At 48.0% G+C, this 17,363-nt stretch overlaps 1 protein-coding gene across 1 annotated transcript in view; it reads right to left on the bottom strand.

The window, feature by feature from the left end:
• Positions 1 to 440: 440 nt before the first annotated feature.
• LOC103092797 (zinc finger protein 135-like) overlaps positions 441 to 17,363 on the bottom strand; it is a 33,250-nt gene continuing 16,327 nt past the window's right edge. The window contains exons 5-8 of the mRNA XM_056826246.1: positions 17,269 to 17,359; positions 8,587 to 8,713; positions 7,775 to 7,870; positions 441 to 4,972 (exon numbers count right to left, since the gene is read on the bottom strand). Coding sequence (XP_056682224.1) covers positions 3,159 to 4,972; positions 7,775 to 7,870; positions 8,587 to 8,713; positions 17,269 to 17,359 — 2,128 coding nt within the window. The 3' untranslated portion in view covers positions 441 to 3,158. The remainder of the gene's footprint in view (positions 4,973 to 7,774; positions 7,871 to 8,586; positions 8,714 to 17,268; positions 17,360 to 17,363) is intronic.

The following is a 17,363-nucleotide window of genomic DNA, read 5'->3' as shown; positions in this document are numbered from 1 at the left end:
CAGAAATGGAGGTTGTCCGGTGCGCCTCATGGCTAGACCTCACCAGCGTGTCGGCGTGGAATCGTGGGGAGCAGAAAGCCCAGGTCTGACCGCGTCACAGGAGTCTCCCCGAGGGAAGGCCCGGCGTCACCAGACGGAGGGTGGGATAGACTGGGAGGGGCTTCTGGGGACAAAGAGTGGACGTCTGTGACAAAACCTGGGCTTTCGGCTCCCCCCTCAATAAATGGGGATTCTAGATTCCACGTTGACAAGCCTCACACCAGCCAGCAACGATCCTGTCAGGTTTTTCGGGGGCAGCCAGAGCCTGGGTTCGAGCGTGGCCTCGGCTCTGGGAAGGCGCTAAAAATGTAGAGCACCCCCCCCCCCCCCCAAGGCTCACAGGCTGTCCCCGGATAGGCAGCGCCACCCAGAGGGCTTTAAGCAAAGCTCCACACCGCCACTTGTCACACCATAAATGAGCTTTAATTTATTAAGGACCCCTCGTGCTCCGACAGCTGTGCCAAATCCAAGGGGACATCTAAAACGGGATGAAAACGGGTCCATGCGAGGGCGTTATCTGCGAAGATCACGGTCCTGCGACCTCTCCCGGCGGCGCCCCGACCGCACCGGATCCAGGGTGGGCTGCAGCGTCATCAGCTCCCTCTTCCTGCACCAGTGGGGCCCCCAGACTGCAACTAGACCCGCCCAATAACTCCGGGTAGCCCTTCCTGGAAATGGGCGGCAGCCACACTTGTCGCTCGCCCGAGCCCAGGCCACGGTCTGGCCAGAAAGGCTTTCATCGATTCACTTTTCCCCGATGGTCCGGGATGGCCTGTCGGGTGACCGCAGCTCGCCACAGGAGGCTCTGCAAGCCGGACGCCTCCCTCACCTCCTCTTCCGTCGTCTGCTTAGACTTGCACAGAGCCCGTCGTCTCTGTTCCCTTTTCACCCAACTGCATCTACAAAGGTGGTCCCTTGCCCAACTGGTTCCCGGATACAGGACACGCGCCTCGAAAAGGCCCGAACTACTTTGGAGGCTCCGGGTACGTAAGACCCCATAGCACGTGGAGAAGGCTGGGAGGCACCGACGCCCGGTTTGGGCTCCACAGGCCAGCTAGGCATTCCCAAAGGAGATCCAAGCACACGAAGAAGAGGGAAAAGGTTAAAGCGGAACGGAGACGGAATGCACCCGCGGTCTGGCCTGGTGGAGTCAGGCCTGCTAAGCTCTGAGCAGCAGGGCCTGTCTGCGGGCCGGGAGGAAGAGGCCCACCAGGAAAGGGCCAACGGCCTGGGGCAGGAGGCGATGCCCATGGAGCAAAGTCCAAAGTGCTCCCCTCTTACTCCGCCAGTTGTTTTCCCAGCTAAACGCGGGTTCTGCAAGAACTGCAGACGTGGGCATTGGGCTGCTCCTGTCAATGGTCTCTGAAGGCGAGCGGTGGGTAGAAGAGCGCTGCAGAGGGCCAAAGCGGCTGTTTGCAAGACGAAGAAGGCTGGACCTCGATTCCCAGCCAACGTCCAGACCGTACAAAGAAGGCTGCCAGGCAGCTACAAGATTTCTGCTCAGCCACAGGCCATTCTAAGCAGTTGGACCATTGCAAGAACAAAGAAATAGAAGTTCATTGACCCAGACTGACAAATCATGTTATTCTCACGCTCGAAGGAAGGGGAAAAGCTACATGACAGGGGCAGCTGAGGGGCTCAGTCGACCGAGAGCTAGGGCCAGAAACAAGAGGTCTTGGGTTCAAATTTGACCTCAGATACTTCTGGGCTGCGTGACCCTGGACAAATCACTTAACTCTACCCCACTGCCTATCCTTACGGCTCTTCTGCCTTGGAATCAATCCACAGTATTGATCCCAAGTCAGAAAGTAAGAATTAAAAAAAAAAGGCAAATGACAAAACTGGTCATTTCTGACCTGGATGAACACATCTGGACCCAACGTGTAATCGGCTATGGTTCAAAGTCGACTTGGAAAGGGCTCTCCGAGGAGTGAGCCAATGGCCTGGCTTGGCCCCGTGTAGTTTGACAAGTCAGACCACTGGGCCAAATCGAGTACCAGACTTGGGGTCATAGGGTCAGATTTAGAGCTAAGGGTCCTCAGAGGGCAGTGTGGTCCAATGCGCTCATTTTCTCTACGAGGAACTTCAGGCGTTAGAAGACTTTCCAACCTCAAAGACAGTAAAACAAGAACTAGAATTTGAATTCAAGTCCTCGATCTCTGAAACAAGCTGGAATGCATTGAAGAGGTGTATGAAATGGAGATGTTAGCTGCATAGACATATGGCTCAAGATGGGCAAGAAGGTTCAATCGCAAAGCATGTTGAGAGACACGAGGGCCAGGAAGAGAATGTTGGGGTGCCTAACCCTCCCCACCTTAAGGGGTCTGAAAGGGAACGAACTATGAAGAGGAGAGAAAACCTGGGCAGAGCGGCTTTCCTGGAGTCAGGGAGGACAGAATCGCCAGCAACGTCCAATGCTCCGAAGAGGCTGAGGAAGAGGAGAAGTGACTAGACATTGATACAAGTGGGGACGAGTCATTGGGACCTTTCGATTAGGTTCAGTAGGACGGCGGGAGCGTCTCTTGAAGGAGTATGGAGAACATCTGCAGTAAGTGTGCAGAAGTCAGGGAAACATGGCTGCCATGAGAGAGAAAGATACGTTTGCAGCACCAGAGACACAAGGATGCTTGCAGACGGCTAGGAAGGTTTATGGGATAAGGAAATGATCAGAGACAGAAGAGAGCATTCGTGAGAAGTTTTTGGGAGAGGCAGACAAGGATGTGCTCCAGGGCACAAGCACAAAGCACGGACAAGCTTCTCTCTCCTCGACCGGAAGAAGATAAGTCAAGGACTGAGGGCTGGGCTGGGTGGGTGAGGCTGAGAGACTGTACAACGGGAGACACACGGCTGTTACCAGCTCTAAGTGGGAGGTGCTGGGCTTAGAAGAGCCTTGAGGAAAGGGGAAAAGTCTCGGGATGGCCACGATGGAGGCTAGTCCTACTTCGGTGATTCCACACTCCTTACATTCACGGGGCCGTTTTTATAAGGCTTCTCTGCAAGAGGAATTTCTGGATGGCGCGAGGCGAGGACTGGTTGAAAGCCTGGCCTCATTTGGACTTTTCTACCATTTGTATTCTCTGATGCCAATGAAGGGGAAAGGGCGACCCCCCCTCACTGACTTATCGTTTCTCCCCAACGTGAGTTCTGTAATGGGAAGTCAGGGAGGAGCTGTGTTTGAAGGCTTTCCCACACACATTGCATTCGTAAGGTTTCTCTCCAGTGTGAGTTCTCTGGTGGACAGTGAGATGTGTGATCTGGGTGAAGGCCTTCCCGCACACATTACACTTATGAGGTTTCTCTCCAGTATGGATTCTTCGGTGTGACGTAAAGGACGATCTGTATTTGAAGGCCTTTCCACATTCGTTACATTTGTGGGGCTTCTCTCCGGTATGAATTCTCTGATGGACAGTGAGATGAGTGAACTGGATGAAGGCCTTCCCACAGTCATTGCATTTATGGGGCTTCTCTCCCGTGTGGATTCTTAGATGTTCCGTGAGGTGCGTGCTCCGACTGAAGGCTTTCCCACACTCAGTACATTCATAAGGTCTCCACCCAGTATGTGTTTTCTGATGGTGAGTCAGGGAGGAATTGCAGTTGAAGGCCTTGCCACATTCATTACACTTGTAGGGCTTCTCTCCAGTGTGAATTCGCTGGTGGTACATGAGGAGTGCTTTGCCATTAAAGGCTTTCCCACATTCGTTGCAGATGAGTTTGCCTCCTGTGTGGATTTTCTGATGCTGGGTGAGGGAAGACTTGTAGCTGAAGGCTTTCCCACACTCATTACACTTGTGAGGCTTCTCTCCAGTGTGAATCCTCTGGTGGTAAGTGAGAAAGGATCTCCGGTTGAAGGCTTTCCCACATTCGTTACATTCGAAAGGATTCCCTCTGATGTGGATTTTCTGGTGGTGTGCCAGTGAAGAGTAGTGATTGAAGGCTTTGTCACATTCACTGCACTTGAAAGGCTTCTCTCCAGTGTGAATTCTTTGATGGGAATGAAGGGCTGATATGTGGTTAAAGGCTTTGCCACATTCACTACATATATGGGGGTTCTCCCCAATGTGAGTGCCTTGATGAATAGCCAGCTGGGCCCTCTGGATAAAGGCCTTCCCACACTCGTTACATTTGTAAGGTCTCTCTCCAGTATGAATTCTCTGGTGGACAGTCAGGTGTGTCCTAGAGATAAAGGCCTTGCCGCATTCATTACATTTGTGAGGCTTCTCACCAGTGTGAATTCTCTGGTGGACAGCCAGCTGGGCTCTCTGGATGAAGGCCTTCCCACACTCCCCACATTTGTGGGGTTTTTCCCCAGTATGAATCCTCTGGTGGACTGTAAGCTGTGCACTCTGGATGAAGGCCTTCCCACACTCAGCACATTTGTGAGGTTTCTCTCCAGTATGAATCCTCTGATGGACGGTGAGGTTTGTTCTCCGGCTGAAGGCTTTCCCACATTCACGACATTCATAAGGCTTCTCTCCGTTCTGCATACCATATTGTAGAAGGTCTATGTCGTGACCGAAGGACTTACTACTACATTCTTCGTACTTTGAAAGTCTCTTCCCTGAGGAGATTTTTGTGCCTTTTGTCAGGTCTGAATACGGTTTGAAGCTCTTTCCACGGCCATCATTTTTACAGAGCAATTTTCCTCGAGGAAGTTTCTGTTGAGGAAAAATGTTTGCCTCTAGGCTAAATCTTCCAAACTTTTTGTATTCGTGGCCTTTTCCTTTGTTGGGGGTTTTCCTGGGGGTCACTCTGCTGTGGCTGGACTCGACCTCCTGGTTTCCCATCCACTGCTCTGACTGGCTGCCATATTCCCCAGCTTGTCCCAGCTTGCACCCTTGAGGACCATCCTTCACGGTTCTGTCCAGAGAGGATTCCTCCAGAGACACAAACAGCTTTAAAGCAGACTCCTTGGTTTCAGGCTTCGTCTCCCTACCTGAAAGGAAAAGAAAACGGCAGTCCGTTTAGTCCTGTCTTCCTCATCAACAACAGTCTGTCTTTAAGCAGCAGATGAAATAAAAATGGCTCTTCCCATTTATACCAAGTCCTACCCACCCATGTAGCTTCTCATTGGAACCCTGAACTCTGGGTCACACACAGGCTATTTCTCAGAAGAGTGAATGGGTTGGGAAAGTGAAAGGGCTGACTCATACCAGGCCATGTTCCCATGGAGGAGAGGGTCAGCAGGAAAGCAGGACCTTCTGACCCCCTGGGATACAGTTAAGTTCAGTGTCAAAACAGAAAAGTTCCACTCAGTTCTCTTCTCTGGGGGGTTAGCAAAGGGGTGAGCAGCCGCTTACATTTCTTCTTTTATTTTAGTTTTTAAACATTTTATTTGGTCATTTTCATACATTGTTCATTGGAAACAAAGATCATTTTCTTCCCCCCTCCCCTAGCTGATGCATGATTCGTCTGGGTATCACATGTGTTCTTGCTCTGAACTCATTTCCTTGTTGTTGGTATTTGCATTAAGGTGTTCATTTAGAGTCTCTCCTCAGTCATATCCCCTCCACCCCTGTAGTCAGGCAGTTGCTTTTCCTCAGTGTTTTTACCCCCAGTTTGTCCTCTGCTTGAGGATAGTATTTTTTCTTATAGATCCCTGCAGATTGTTCAGGGACATTGTAAAGCCATTAATGTACGTTCGATCGTACCACAGTGTCTCAGTCTCTCTGTACAATAATTTCCTGGTTCTGCTCCTCTCACTCTGCATCACTTCCTGGAGGTTGTTCCAGTCTCCATGGAATTCCTCTACTTTATTATTCCTTTTAGCACAATAGTATTCCATCACCAACATATACCACAATTTGTTCAGCCATTCTCCAATTGAAGGGCATCCCCTCATTTTCCAAATTTTTGCCACTACAAAGAGCACAGCTATGGATATTCTTGTACAAGTCTTTTTCCTTATTATCTCTTTGAGGTACAAACCCAGCAGTGCTATGGCTGGATCAAAGGGTAGACATTCTTTTATCGCCCTTTGGGCATAGTTCCAAATTGCCCTCCAGAATGGTTGGATCAATTCACAACTCCACCAGCAGTGCATTAATGGCCAACTTTGCCACATCCCCTCCAGCATTCATTACTTTCCTTTGCTGTCATGTTAGCCAGTCTGCTGGGTGTGAGGTGATACCTCAGAGTTGTTTTGATTTGCATCTCTGATTATAAGAGATTTAGAACACTTCTTCATGTGCTTAATTGATAGTTTTGATTTCTTTAACTGAAAATTGCCTATCCATGTCCCTTGCCCATTTATCAATTGGAGAATGGCTTGATTTTTTGTAGAATTGATTTAGCTCTTTGCAAATTTGAGTAATTAAACCTTTGTCAGAGGTTTTTATGAAGATTGTTTCCCAATTTGTTGCTTCCCTTCTGATTTTAGTTACATTGGTTCTGTTTGTACAAAAACTTTTTAATTTGATGTAATCACAATTGTTTATTTTACATTTTGTGACCCTTTCTAAGTCTTGCTTGGTTTTAAAATCTTTCCCTTCCCAAAGGTCTAACAGGTATACTATTCTGTGTTCACCTAATTTACTTATAGTTTCCTTCTTTATATTCAAGTCATTCACCCATTCTGAATTTATGTTGGTGTAGGGTGTGAGGTGTTGATCTATTCCTAATCTCTTCCACACTGTCTTCCAATTTTCCCAGCAGTTTTTATCAAATAGTGGATTTTTGACCCAAAAGCTGGGATCTTTGGGCTTGTCATAGACTGTCTTGCTGAAGTCACTTACCCCAAATCTATTCCACTGATCCTCCTTTCTGTCTCTTAGCCAGTACCAAATTGTTTTGATGACTGCTGCTTTGTAATATAGTTTGAGATCTGGGACTGCAAGGCCCCCATCATATGTGTTTTTTTTCATTAATTCCCTGGATATCCTTGATCTTTTGTTCTTCCAAATGAACTTTGTTATGGTTTTTTCTAAATCAGTGAAGAAGTATTTTGGTAGTTCAATGGGTATGGCACTAAATAGATAAATAAGTTTGGGTAGGATGGTCATTTTTATTATATTGGCTCGTCCTATCCATGAGCAGTTAATGTTTTTCCAATTGTTCAAGTCTAGTTTTAGTTGTGTGGCGAGTGTTTTGTAGTTGTGTTCATATAGTTCCTGTGTTTGTCTTGGGAGATAGATTCCTAGGTATTTTATTTTGTCTAAGGTGATTTTGAATGGGATTTCTCTTTCTAGTTCTTGCTGCTGAGCTGTGTTGGAGATATATAGAAAAGCTGATGATTTATGTGGGTTTATTTTGTATCCTGCAACTTTGCTAAAGTTGTTGATTATTTCAATTAGCTTTTTGGTTGAATCTCTAGGATTCTTTAAGTAGACCATCATGTCATCCGCAGAGAGAGACAGCTTGGTCTCCTCCTTGCCTATTTTGATGCCTTCAATGTCTTTTTCTGACATGGAGTTGTCTACGTAATTCATTTCTTCCTCTGTCAGTCTAGGCAGTTTGCACTCTGGTAAGTATTCCTCCAGATCGCCATGTTTGCTGCCATATAATTGGGCCAAGTAGTTTTTAATGGGCGCCGCTTACGTTTCTTAACGAGGTTGACGAAACATTTGGCCAACGACAAAGGGGGAGGCAGAGAATTGGGAACGGAAAACAGAACGCCGCTAGAAAAGTGTTTTTGGAAGCGGAGGCAGCTTCCTGAGGCCGGACAGTCTCCCCTCGCAGACGCGAGGGTCACTAAAGGCTCTCCCGCCCTGCCGGCCTCCCCCGCTCTGACCTCACTCACCGGAAGCCGCGTGTCCGGTGGCCCCTTTCTTCAGCACCCACGGCACCGCTCCGCGCTCCAAGCGGGAGATCACGTCTGGCTTGGAAATCGGGCGCCCTGCTCGCGGGAAGAACAGTAACAGGGGTTGGGCAAGGCCTCGGACGCTCTGCGCCCACCGTCCCCCGACCTGCCCAGGCTCACAGAGCCAGGCTGTGCAGGGAGGCGGCCATCCTCCGAGTGGAGCCAAGGCCCCGAGGCTCTTCCGGGGCCAGCGACGCGTTCGGCGGGCCTCCTCAAGGCACGCACTGGGCCAGAGTGCTGGGGCGGCCCTGGAGGGGAGGACGCGGGCAGAGCCGGGACAGTGCCGGACGCGCTAACCCCTGGAAGGCCAGACGGAGGCTCCAGGAGCGCCACAAGGGCCTTGGGGTGAGGGAGATGCGTCTGCGGCCGGGAAGGCCCTGGAGGCGGGTCAGAGGCCGCTTCCACCGTCTCCCTCAGGAGTTTCTGCAGGACGTGGGATGTGGCAGCTGCGGGAAGGGGAGGAGACTCGGAACCAGGACCGGCCGGACTCGTTCGGGCACGTCGCCAGAAAAAGGAAAGGAAGCTTAGAAACGAGGAACCAAGCGGACCTGCGCCCGATGCCGCGAGGCAGGCGGTGGTCAAGTGACTGGCTCAGGGCCACACGGCTACGCGCCCCAGGAACCACGGAGCTGCCCCTCGCGGGGGGAGGGGGGCCTCCTGAGGGCCAAAGAGGGGACAAGCCCCGGAGCGCACGATCCCGGGGAGGCGGGGCTGCGGGGAGCACCGAGATGCGGCAGCACGAGGGCCCTTACCCAGGGACACCAGCACCAGGTTGCGGTAGTTCTCGAGCATCACGTCTCGGTACAGATCCCTCTGCGGGCGGTCCAGGCGCATCCACTCGTCGCGGGTGAAGTCCACAGACACATCCTGGAAGGTGACCTGCAAGGCCAGACAGACCGTGACGCCGACAGCGACCCATCCCCCGCGCTCACCGGCAGAGCCAGCCCCTCCCCCTCTCCCCCCCCCCCCCCGCTCACTGGCAGAGCCAGGCTTCTCCCCCCCCCCCCCCCCGCGCTCACCGGCAGAGCCAGCCCCCCCCCCCCAACTGTGCTCACCACGTGCCGGGCTCACAGGCAGAGCCAGGCTTCTCCACCCCCCCCCCCCCCCGCGCTCACCAGCAGAGCCAGCCCCCTCCCCCTGCGCTCACCCGCAGAGCCAGGCCCCTCCCCCCCCTCACTGGCAGAGCCAGGCTCCTCCCCCCGCGCTCACCAGCAGAGCCAGCCCCTCCCCCCCCTGCTCACCGGCAGAGCCAGCCCCCCCCCCCCCCCCCCGCTCACCGGCAGAGCCAGGCTTCTCCCCCCCCCCCCCCCCGCGCTCACCGGCAGAGCCAGGCTTCTCCCCGCCCCCCCCCGCGCTCACCGGCAGAGCCAGCCCCCCCTTCTTTAGCTGGCTCAGTGCCCAGAAGGCAGAGGCACGGACGGGCTCCAGAGGGCCCCAATCCAGGGGAGGGGGCTGCCGTGGGGGACGAGCGCAGCTTCCCACTGCCCGGAGGCGTCCAAGAAAGGGCCTCTGCGCGGCGCCTCCACAGGAGGAGTGACACCCCCGCTGGCCTGGGAGATGTGCAAGAGGGCCAGGATCTCTGACAAGCAGCAAAACCCAGCACAGGGGGGGCAGTGTCAAGATGGCGGCCAGACTCTCCTTCCACACTGGAGCCCGACAGCAGGATGGAGTCTTGGGGACACAAGTGAAAGGGAGGCAGAGTTGACTTGGGGGGGGGCAGGAAACAAAACTGCCCACAGAGGAATGTTGGCTGAACCCCCCCTTCTGCCATCACACGTAGGCGGACTTTGAGATCCCAGGACTGGGGCTGCCCCTGCGGAGAAGCACTTCAGACCCATCCCTTGAGGTCTCAGGTCACAACAACAGCTGGCAGGGAGGACCCCGTGTCCACCTGGCTGGGCACTTTGGCCTAGGAGGCTGGCTACACTGAAGACTTCCCTCCGGGACAGATTAGCTCAACTGGTCTAATCCAGTAAACAAGAAGAAGAAAAACTTGACAAAGGTAGTCCAGACAGAAAAAAACAAAAGGCTGAGAAAATGAGCGAACAACAGAAAAAGAAGGCGACTATTGAAAGCTTCCATAGGGAAAACGAGCAAAGAGCAGAACCAACAGAGGATGATGGGATACTGGGAACTATAAGCAAATCCTAAAAAACAAAACAAAACAAAATAACTGGGCATTGAGGTCACACTCTGGAAGAACTCAAAAGGAATTAGAAAATTAAATAAGACAGATTGAAGAAAAATGTAAAAAAGAAAATACCTTAAAAAGCAAAATTGGTCAACTGAAAAAAGAGGCACCAAATCCAATGAAGAAAAAAGTTTGAATTGACTTAAGCCTAGACATCAAATTACAAAACTGCCCTGATATTCTAGAACAAGGGGGTAAAATAGACACTGAAAGAATCCAGAGAGCACCTCCTTCAATAAATCCCCAAATGACCACTGCCAGGAACATTATAGCCACATTCAAGAGCTCCCAGATCAAGGAGAAAATACTGTAAGCAGCCAGAAAGCAACAATCCAGATATGATGGAGTCTCAGTCAGGATCACATAGGATTTGGCAGTTTCCATATTGACAGACCAGAAGACTTGGAATATGATATTTCAGAAGGCAAGGGAACTGGGTCAAAAACCAAGATAAAATCCTACAATATTCTTTCCGGGGAAAGTATGGTCATTTAATAGGAGATTTCTGAGCATTCCTGAAGAAAAGGCCAGACTTAAACAGAAATTTGATGTCCAAATACAAAATTCAAGAGAAGCAAAATAAAGGTAACTAAGAGAAAAAAAATTAAGGGCTTCAATAAGGACAAATTGTTTATATTACTATATATATACAATGATGATATCTGTATAGAGTGTGGTAATAAGCTATTTAGGATGATATGTCAAAAAAATAAATAAAACTAGGGGTGAAAAAGAGAGGTAAAATGGGGGGAATTATATCAAATAAAGAAGCTTGGGCGAGGTAGGAGGGAAACTATTACAAAGGAAGGAAGAGAGTGGCAATGGATAATACTTAAAATTTTACTCTCATTGGAATTGGTGCAGTGAGGGAAGAACAGCCAGATTCATTGTAGTATAGATTGTATCTTACCCTATTAGAGAAATAGAAGGGGATTAAGAAACAAGGTAGTAGGGAGAGGAGTAATATAAAGGAGAGGGAGGCTGAGAGCAGGGTGATCAAAAACCCTCAGAGAAACAGAAGGGGAATAAGAAGGGAAGGGGAAAGAGGGGACTGATTAAAAGCAACAACCTGGAGGGGAGGGACAGAATGAAAGGAAACAGGGCAGGATTAAAAGAGGAAGTCAAAATGGAGAGGAAGACACAGATGATAATGGAATAAAAATGGAAGTGTATAGCAGAGTGGATTAAAAACCAAAATCCTACCATATGTTGTCTACAAGAAACACACGAGGCAGGTAGACACACACAGGGTAAAGTAAGAGACTGGAGCGGAATCTATTAGGCTGCAACTGAGACAAAGAAGGCAGGAGTATCAATCATGATCTCAGACAAAGCTAAAGCAAAAATAGATTTGATTAAGAGATAAGGGTAATGACATCTTGAAAAAAGGCAGTATAGATAAATAAGAAATATCAGTACTCAACACATATGCACCAAATGATACAGCATCCAGATTTTTAAAGGAGAAACTAAAGGAGCTTGAGGAGGAAATAGATAGTAAAACCATACTAGTGGGGGACCTCAACCTTCCCCATTCAGGACTAGATAAATTGAACCAAAAAATAAGTAAGAAAGAAATAAGAGGAGTGAATGAAATATTGAAACAATTAGAGGTAATAAATATCTGGAGAAAACTGAGTACAGATAAAGAGGAATATACCTTCTTTTCAGCAGCACATGATACATATACAAAGATTGACCATGAACTAGGGCATAAAAACATCTCAAGACAAATGCAAAAAAAAAAAAAGCAGAAATAATACAACCACATCAGAACATAATGTGACAAAATTCTGATTAATAAGGGTTCAAGAAGAGGCAAATTAAAAGTTAATGATCTAATTCTTCAAAACAGGTGGGTTAAAGTACAAATCATTGAAATAATCACTGATTTCATTGAAGAGTGACAGTGAGGAAACCACATATCAAAATTTAAGGAATACAGCCAAAGCAGCACTCAGGGAAAATTTATATCCTTGAGTGTTTATATCTACAAAACAAGAGAAAAAGGAGATCAATGAATTGGGCATACAACTAAAAAAACTAGAAAAAGAACAAATTAAAAATCCCTACATGAAGACTAAATTGGAAATCCTAAAAATCAAAGGGAAATTTAATAAGATTGAAAGTAAAAAACTATTGAACTAATAAGTAAGACTAGAAGCTGGTTCTATAAAAAACAAACAAGCAAACAAAAAAAAAACATATAAAGTATTGATTAATGTGATTTTTCAAAAAACTCTTACCTTCAGTCTTAGAATCAATACTGTATATTGGTTCCAAGGCAGAAGAGTGGTAAGGGTTAGACAATGGGGGTTAAGTGACTTGCCCAGGGTCACACTGCCAGGAAGTGTCTGAGGCTAGATTTGAACCTAGGACCTCCTGTCTCTAGGCCTGGCTCTCAATCCACTGAGTCACCCAGATGCCCTCTTAATGTGATTTAAAAAAGAAAGAAGATAATCAAATCACCAGTATCCAACAAGAAAAGGGGGATTTCACCTCTAACGAAGAGGAAATTAAGGTAATTAAGGAGCTATTTTGCCCAATTATGACAATAAATCTGATAATCTAGGTGAAATGGATGAATATTTACAAAAATATAAACTGCCCAGATTAACAAAAGAGGAAATAGAATACTTAAATAATCCCATCTCAGAAAAAAGAAAATGAATAAGCCATCAAGGAACTTCCTAAGAAAAAATCCTGTAAGGGGTAAATTTAGGGTTGAGACTGAATATAAATTTAGTTGGTTGCCAGGGATTTAATTTCTAAATCCCAATAAAAATACTCAAGTCAGTTTGGGAATTTTATGGTGGTTTAATTAATATAGAGGGAAGGAATTAAGAAGAAGAGAGAGGAAAAAGGGTATAAGATTTCTCTGGCCTAGCCTAAGCCAAGGGAAGTTCAGAGACCTCAACCATGAGTCCTCCTCCAAGATTTAATCTAGCTTGGCTTGCAACCACAAAGTCTCCTAGGAGGATAGCGTTTTAGGAAAGGTAAAGAAAAAAAAGGAATCAGCCTAAATTCTGAGAGAGCCCAGGGAAGACACCTCACCTGACCCACACCAAGATGCCAAAAGCCACACCCAACGTCTCCAAGAGAGAGACCCCGAGCTCAATGCCTCCACTGCCAAAAGAGAATCAGAGCCACTTCTCCTCAAAAAGAGCTCGGAGAGAGGAAGTGACCCGAAATATATAGACCGTTTTTTATATCACTTCCTGTGTCTCATATGTACCAATGGTAGCTTAAGCTTGACTTAGGACAGCCCAGGGGGTCTGTCAGTTGTTTCTGATTTGTCATTCACAGGCCATCCTCCTCAACACTTAATCCTTAAGTAGGGGTGTAGACATTCCTGATTGCTAGACTAAGCAGGGTGGAGTAAATCTAAAATTCACAATCCTCAGGGCCAGATGGATTCACAAGTGATTTCTATTAACAAATATTTGAAGAACAATGATTCCCAATACTATAGAACCTAGTTGACAAAAGAAGCAATAGTGTCACCAAATTCCTTTTATGACACAAATACGGTACTGATTCCAAAGCCAGGCAGACCAAAAACAGAGAAAGAAAACTACAGAGCAATCTCCCTAATGAACACAGATACAAAAATCTTAAATGGAATGCTAGCAAAGAGACTATAGCAATATGTCATGAGGATTATTCCCTATGATCAGGTGAGATTTATATCAGGGATGCAAAGATGGTTTAATATCGGAAGAACCATCCACATAATTGACCATATCAACAACCAAACCAACAGAAATTACATGATTATCTCAATAGACACAGAAAAAGCCTTTGACAAAATACAGCACCCATTCCTATTAAAAACACTATAAAGCATAGGAATAGAAGGGTCATTCCCAAAAATAATAAACAGTATCTATCTAAAACCATCAGCAAGCATCATCTGCAATGGGGATAATCTAGAAGCTTTCCCAATGAGATGAAGAGTGAAAGAAGGATGCCCATTATCACCTCTACTATTTGACATTGTACTAGAAACACTAGCAGTAGCAATTAGAGAATAAAAAGAAATTAAAGGTGTTAAAACAGGCAATGAGGTGACCAAACTATCACTCTTTGCGGATGACATGATGGTCTACTTAAAGAATCCTAGAGATCCAACCAAAAAGCTAGTGGCAATAACTAATAACTTTTAGCTAAGTTGCTGGATATAAAATAAACCTGCACAAATCATCAACATTTCTATATATTTCCAACAAAACTCAGCAGCAAGTTAGAAAGAGAAACGCCATTTAGAATCACTGTAGATAATACGAAACATTTGGGAATCTATCTGCAAGACAAACTTGGGAACTGTATGAACACAACTACAAAACACTTTTCACACAAATAAAGCTGGATCGAAATAACTGGAAAACCATGAAATGTTTATGGATAGGATGAGCTAATATAATAAAAATGACAATCCTACCTAAATTAATTTACTTGTTTAGTGCCATACCTATCAAAATAAAAATGATTTTTAAAAATAGAAAAATAATAATAAGAGATCAAGAATATTCAGGGAACTAAAGAAAAAAATGTGAAGGATGGAGGCAGAGTAGTACCAGATCTTAAACTGTACTACAAAGAGGTGATCATCAAAACAACATGGTACTGGTGCAGAGACAGAGGGTAGATCAACGGAATAGACTCGGGGTACGTGACCTCAGCAAGCTGGTGTTTGAAAAACCCAAAGACCCCAGCTATGGGGACAAGAACTCACTATTTGATAAAAACTGCTGGGAAAATTGAAGACAGTGTGGGAGAGACTAGGTCTGGATCAATACCTCACACCCCACACCAAGATAAACTCAGAATGGGTGAATGACTTGAACATAAAGAAGGAAACCGTAAGTAAATTAGGTGAACACAGAATAGTATACATGTCAGACCTGTGGGAAGGGAAAGACTTTAAAACCAAGCAAGACTTAGAGTCACAAAATGTAAAATAATTGTGATTACATTAAATTAAAAAGGTTTTGTGCAAATAAAGTTAGAAGGAAAGCAACAAATTAAGAAATCTATAACAAAAAAACTGACAAAGATCTAATTTCTTAAATATAAGAGGAAATAAGTCAAAATCATAAGAAACCAAGTGATTCTGCAATTGACAAATAGCCAAAGGATAGGAATAGGCAGTTTTCAGACAAAGGAATCAAAACTATTCATAATCACATGAAAGTGTTCTAAATCCCTCCTGATTAGAGAAATGCAAATTAAAACAAAACTGAAGTACCAGCAGACAGGCTGATATGGCAGTAAAGGAAAGTAATGAATGCTGGAGGGGATGTGGCAAAGTTGGCCATTAATGCATTGCTGGTAGAGTTGTGAATGGATCCAACCATTCTGGAGGGCAATATGGAACTATGCCCAAAGGGCGCTAAAAGACTGTCTGCCCTTTGATCCAGCCATTGCACTGCTGGGTTTGTACCCCAAAGAGATGATGAGGAAAAAGACTTGCACAAAAATATTCATAGCTGTGCTCTTTGGGGTGGCAAAAATTTGGAAAATGAGGGGTGCCCTTTAATTGAACAAATTGTGGTATCTGATGGTGATGCGATAGTGCTGAAAGGAATGATGAACTGGAGGGACTCCACGTGAACTGGGACGACCTCCAGGAACTGATGCAGAGCGAAAGGAGCAGAACCAGGAGAACATTGTACACAGATGGATACATTGTAGCACAATCGAATGTAACTGACTTTGCTACTAGCACCAATGTGATGACCCAGGACAATCTGGACGGACTCAGAGAAAGATCCACACCCAGAGGAAGAACTGCGGGAGCAGAAACAGAGAAGGAAAGCAGAGGATTGATCAGGTGGTTTGATGGGGGTTTTGGCATCACAAGATCCGTCTATTCAAACATGAATAATCTGGAAATAGGTCCTGAGCAACAACCTGTGTAGAATCCAGTGCAAGTGCTCACCAGCTCCAGGAGGAGGGAGGGAGAGAACAGAAATCATGGAAAATACTGAAAATCCAAAAGAAAAGAAAAAGGTAAAACAAAATCCCAGCAAACAAAAGGCCTCCTGGATTGGGTCTCAAAGGGGGAGGGGGGGGCAAGCCTGGGGCCGGGGCTCCACTGGCCACTCCTCTCCCTACACCTGGGCCTACCCGGCTCTAGTGATCCATCCCTTGGGGGAATGAAGGATGCTGGCTGCCCCCGCTCTCCCTGGTGTGTGTGCACATGCCTGATCCTGGCACATGTGTATGGACACGGACATGCATGTACACACACACGGAAGGGCTGGTGTAAGGAGCTGTTCTCTTTGGCTCTTCCAGGGGCAGGGGCAGCCCCATGCCCGATGGGTGGAGGCCACAGAGGGACAAAGTGCCACCCAGAGCTCATCGGCCACGACTGAGAAGGCGCTCTGGCCGGTGTCCGTGGCCTCTGCTGCCACCTGTCAACCACGTGCTGGTGTCGTGGGCCTGGTGGGGCCAACCTAAACCCCGGGACAGTCCTCTGGACCCTCTGTGGTCGCCACAGCGCAGAGGTGCGGAGCCGGCGGGTCTGCCCCGGAGCCCCAGCCAAGGCTCGGCCAGCCTCCGTCCTCAGAGCCGCCTGGCAAGTGTTCCTCGAGCCGGCCGAGGCTGTCCCGTCCTCCCTTCCCGGGGGGCGGTCGAGGCTGTGGGATAAACCCAGGCTAGGCCTTGGCTGGGCAGAAAAGGGAAGAGCCGCCTCGGGCCGGTCCTGGCACCGCAGGGGGTTCAGGGAAAGGAACCGGGCAGCCCCCGAGCGCCCATCTGGAGGGGAATGGCCAGGCCGTGGGGGCCGTGGCTGTGCTGCAGGAGGGGCTGGTACTGGGCAGGGAGAGGCCTGGGCGCAGCACGCAGGACCAGAGGCTGCAGACGCGGCACAAGGGGAAGGAGGAGTGTAGAAATGGAGATCGGAACCCGGGACTTCAATCCCCAGAAGGCCTTGCTCTAGTTCCCGAGATGGCCTCTAAGCTCACTGCGATCCCCACCTGGGCAAGGTCAGAATTTCTATTTAACTGGCTGCCGAGGCTCCTCCTACTCCGGCTCCCCAGCAGACTCCATGGCCCCCCCCCCCCCCCCCCCCCCCCGCTTCCTCAAGTTCTGCACCTTTAATGAACCTCGTAAAATAACACTTCTGGGGAAACTAAACTTTAGCCACGGGAGAAAGGAGCGCCTCCTCTGGGGTGGGGGGCGGGCGGACAACCACAGAACAACCTGTTTGAAAGGGGGCACAGGCGCACCCACATCTTACCTGGGCCGGCGCCGCCAGGCCCCTGGGCACCATGGCTCCCGCGGCCTCCAAGAGGCTCCTCTGCGTGGCAGCGGCCACCTCCGAGGCACAGCTGA

Source organism: Monodelphis domestica, chromosome 4 (assembly GCF_027887165.1).
Source record: "Monodelphis domestica isolate mMonDom1 chromosome 4, mMonDom1.pri, whole genome shotgun sequence".
In the NCBI taxonomy this organism is placed as follows: Eukaryota; Metazoa; Chordata; class Mammalia; order Didelphimorphia; family Didelphidae; genus Monodelphis; species Monodelphis domestica.
This window is presented reverse-complemented; position numbering and strand designations above follow the sequence as displayed.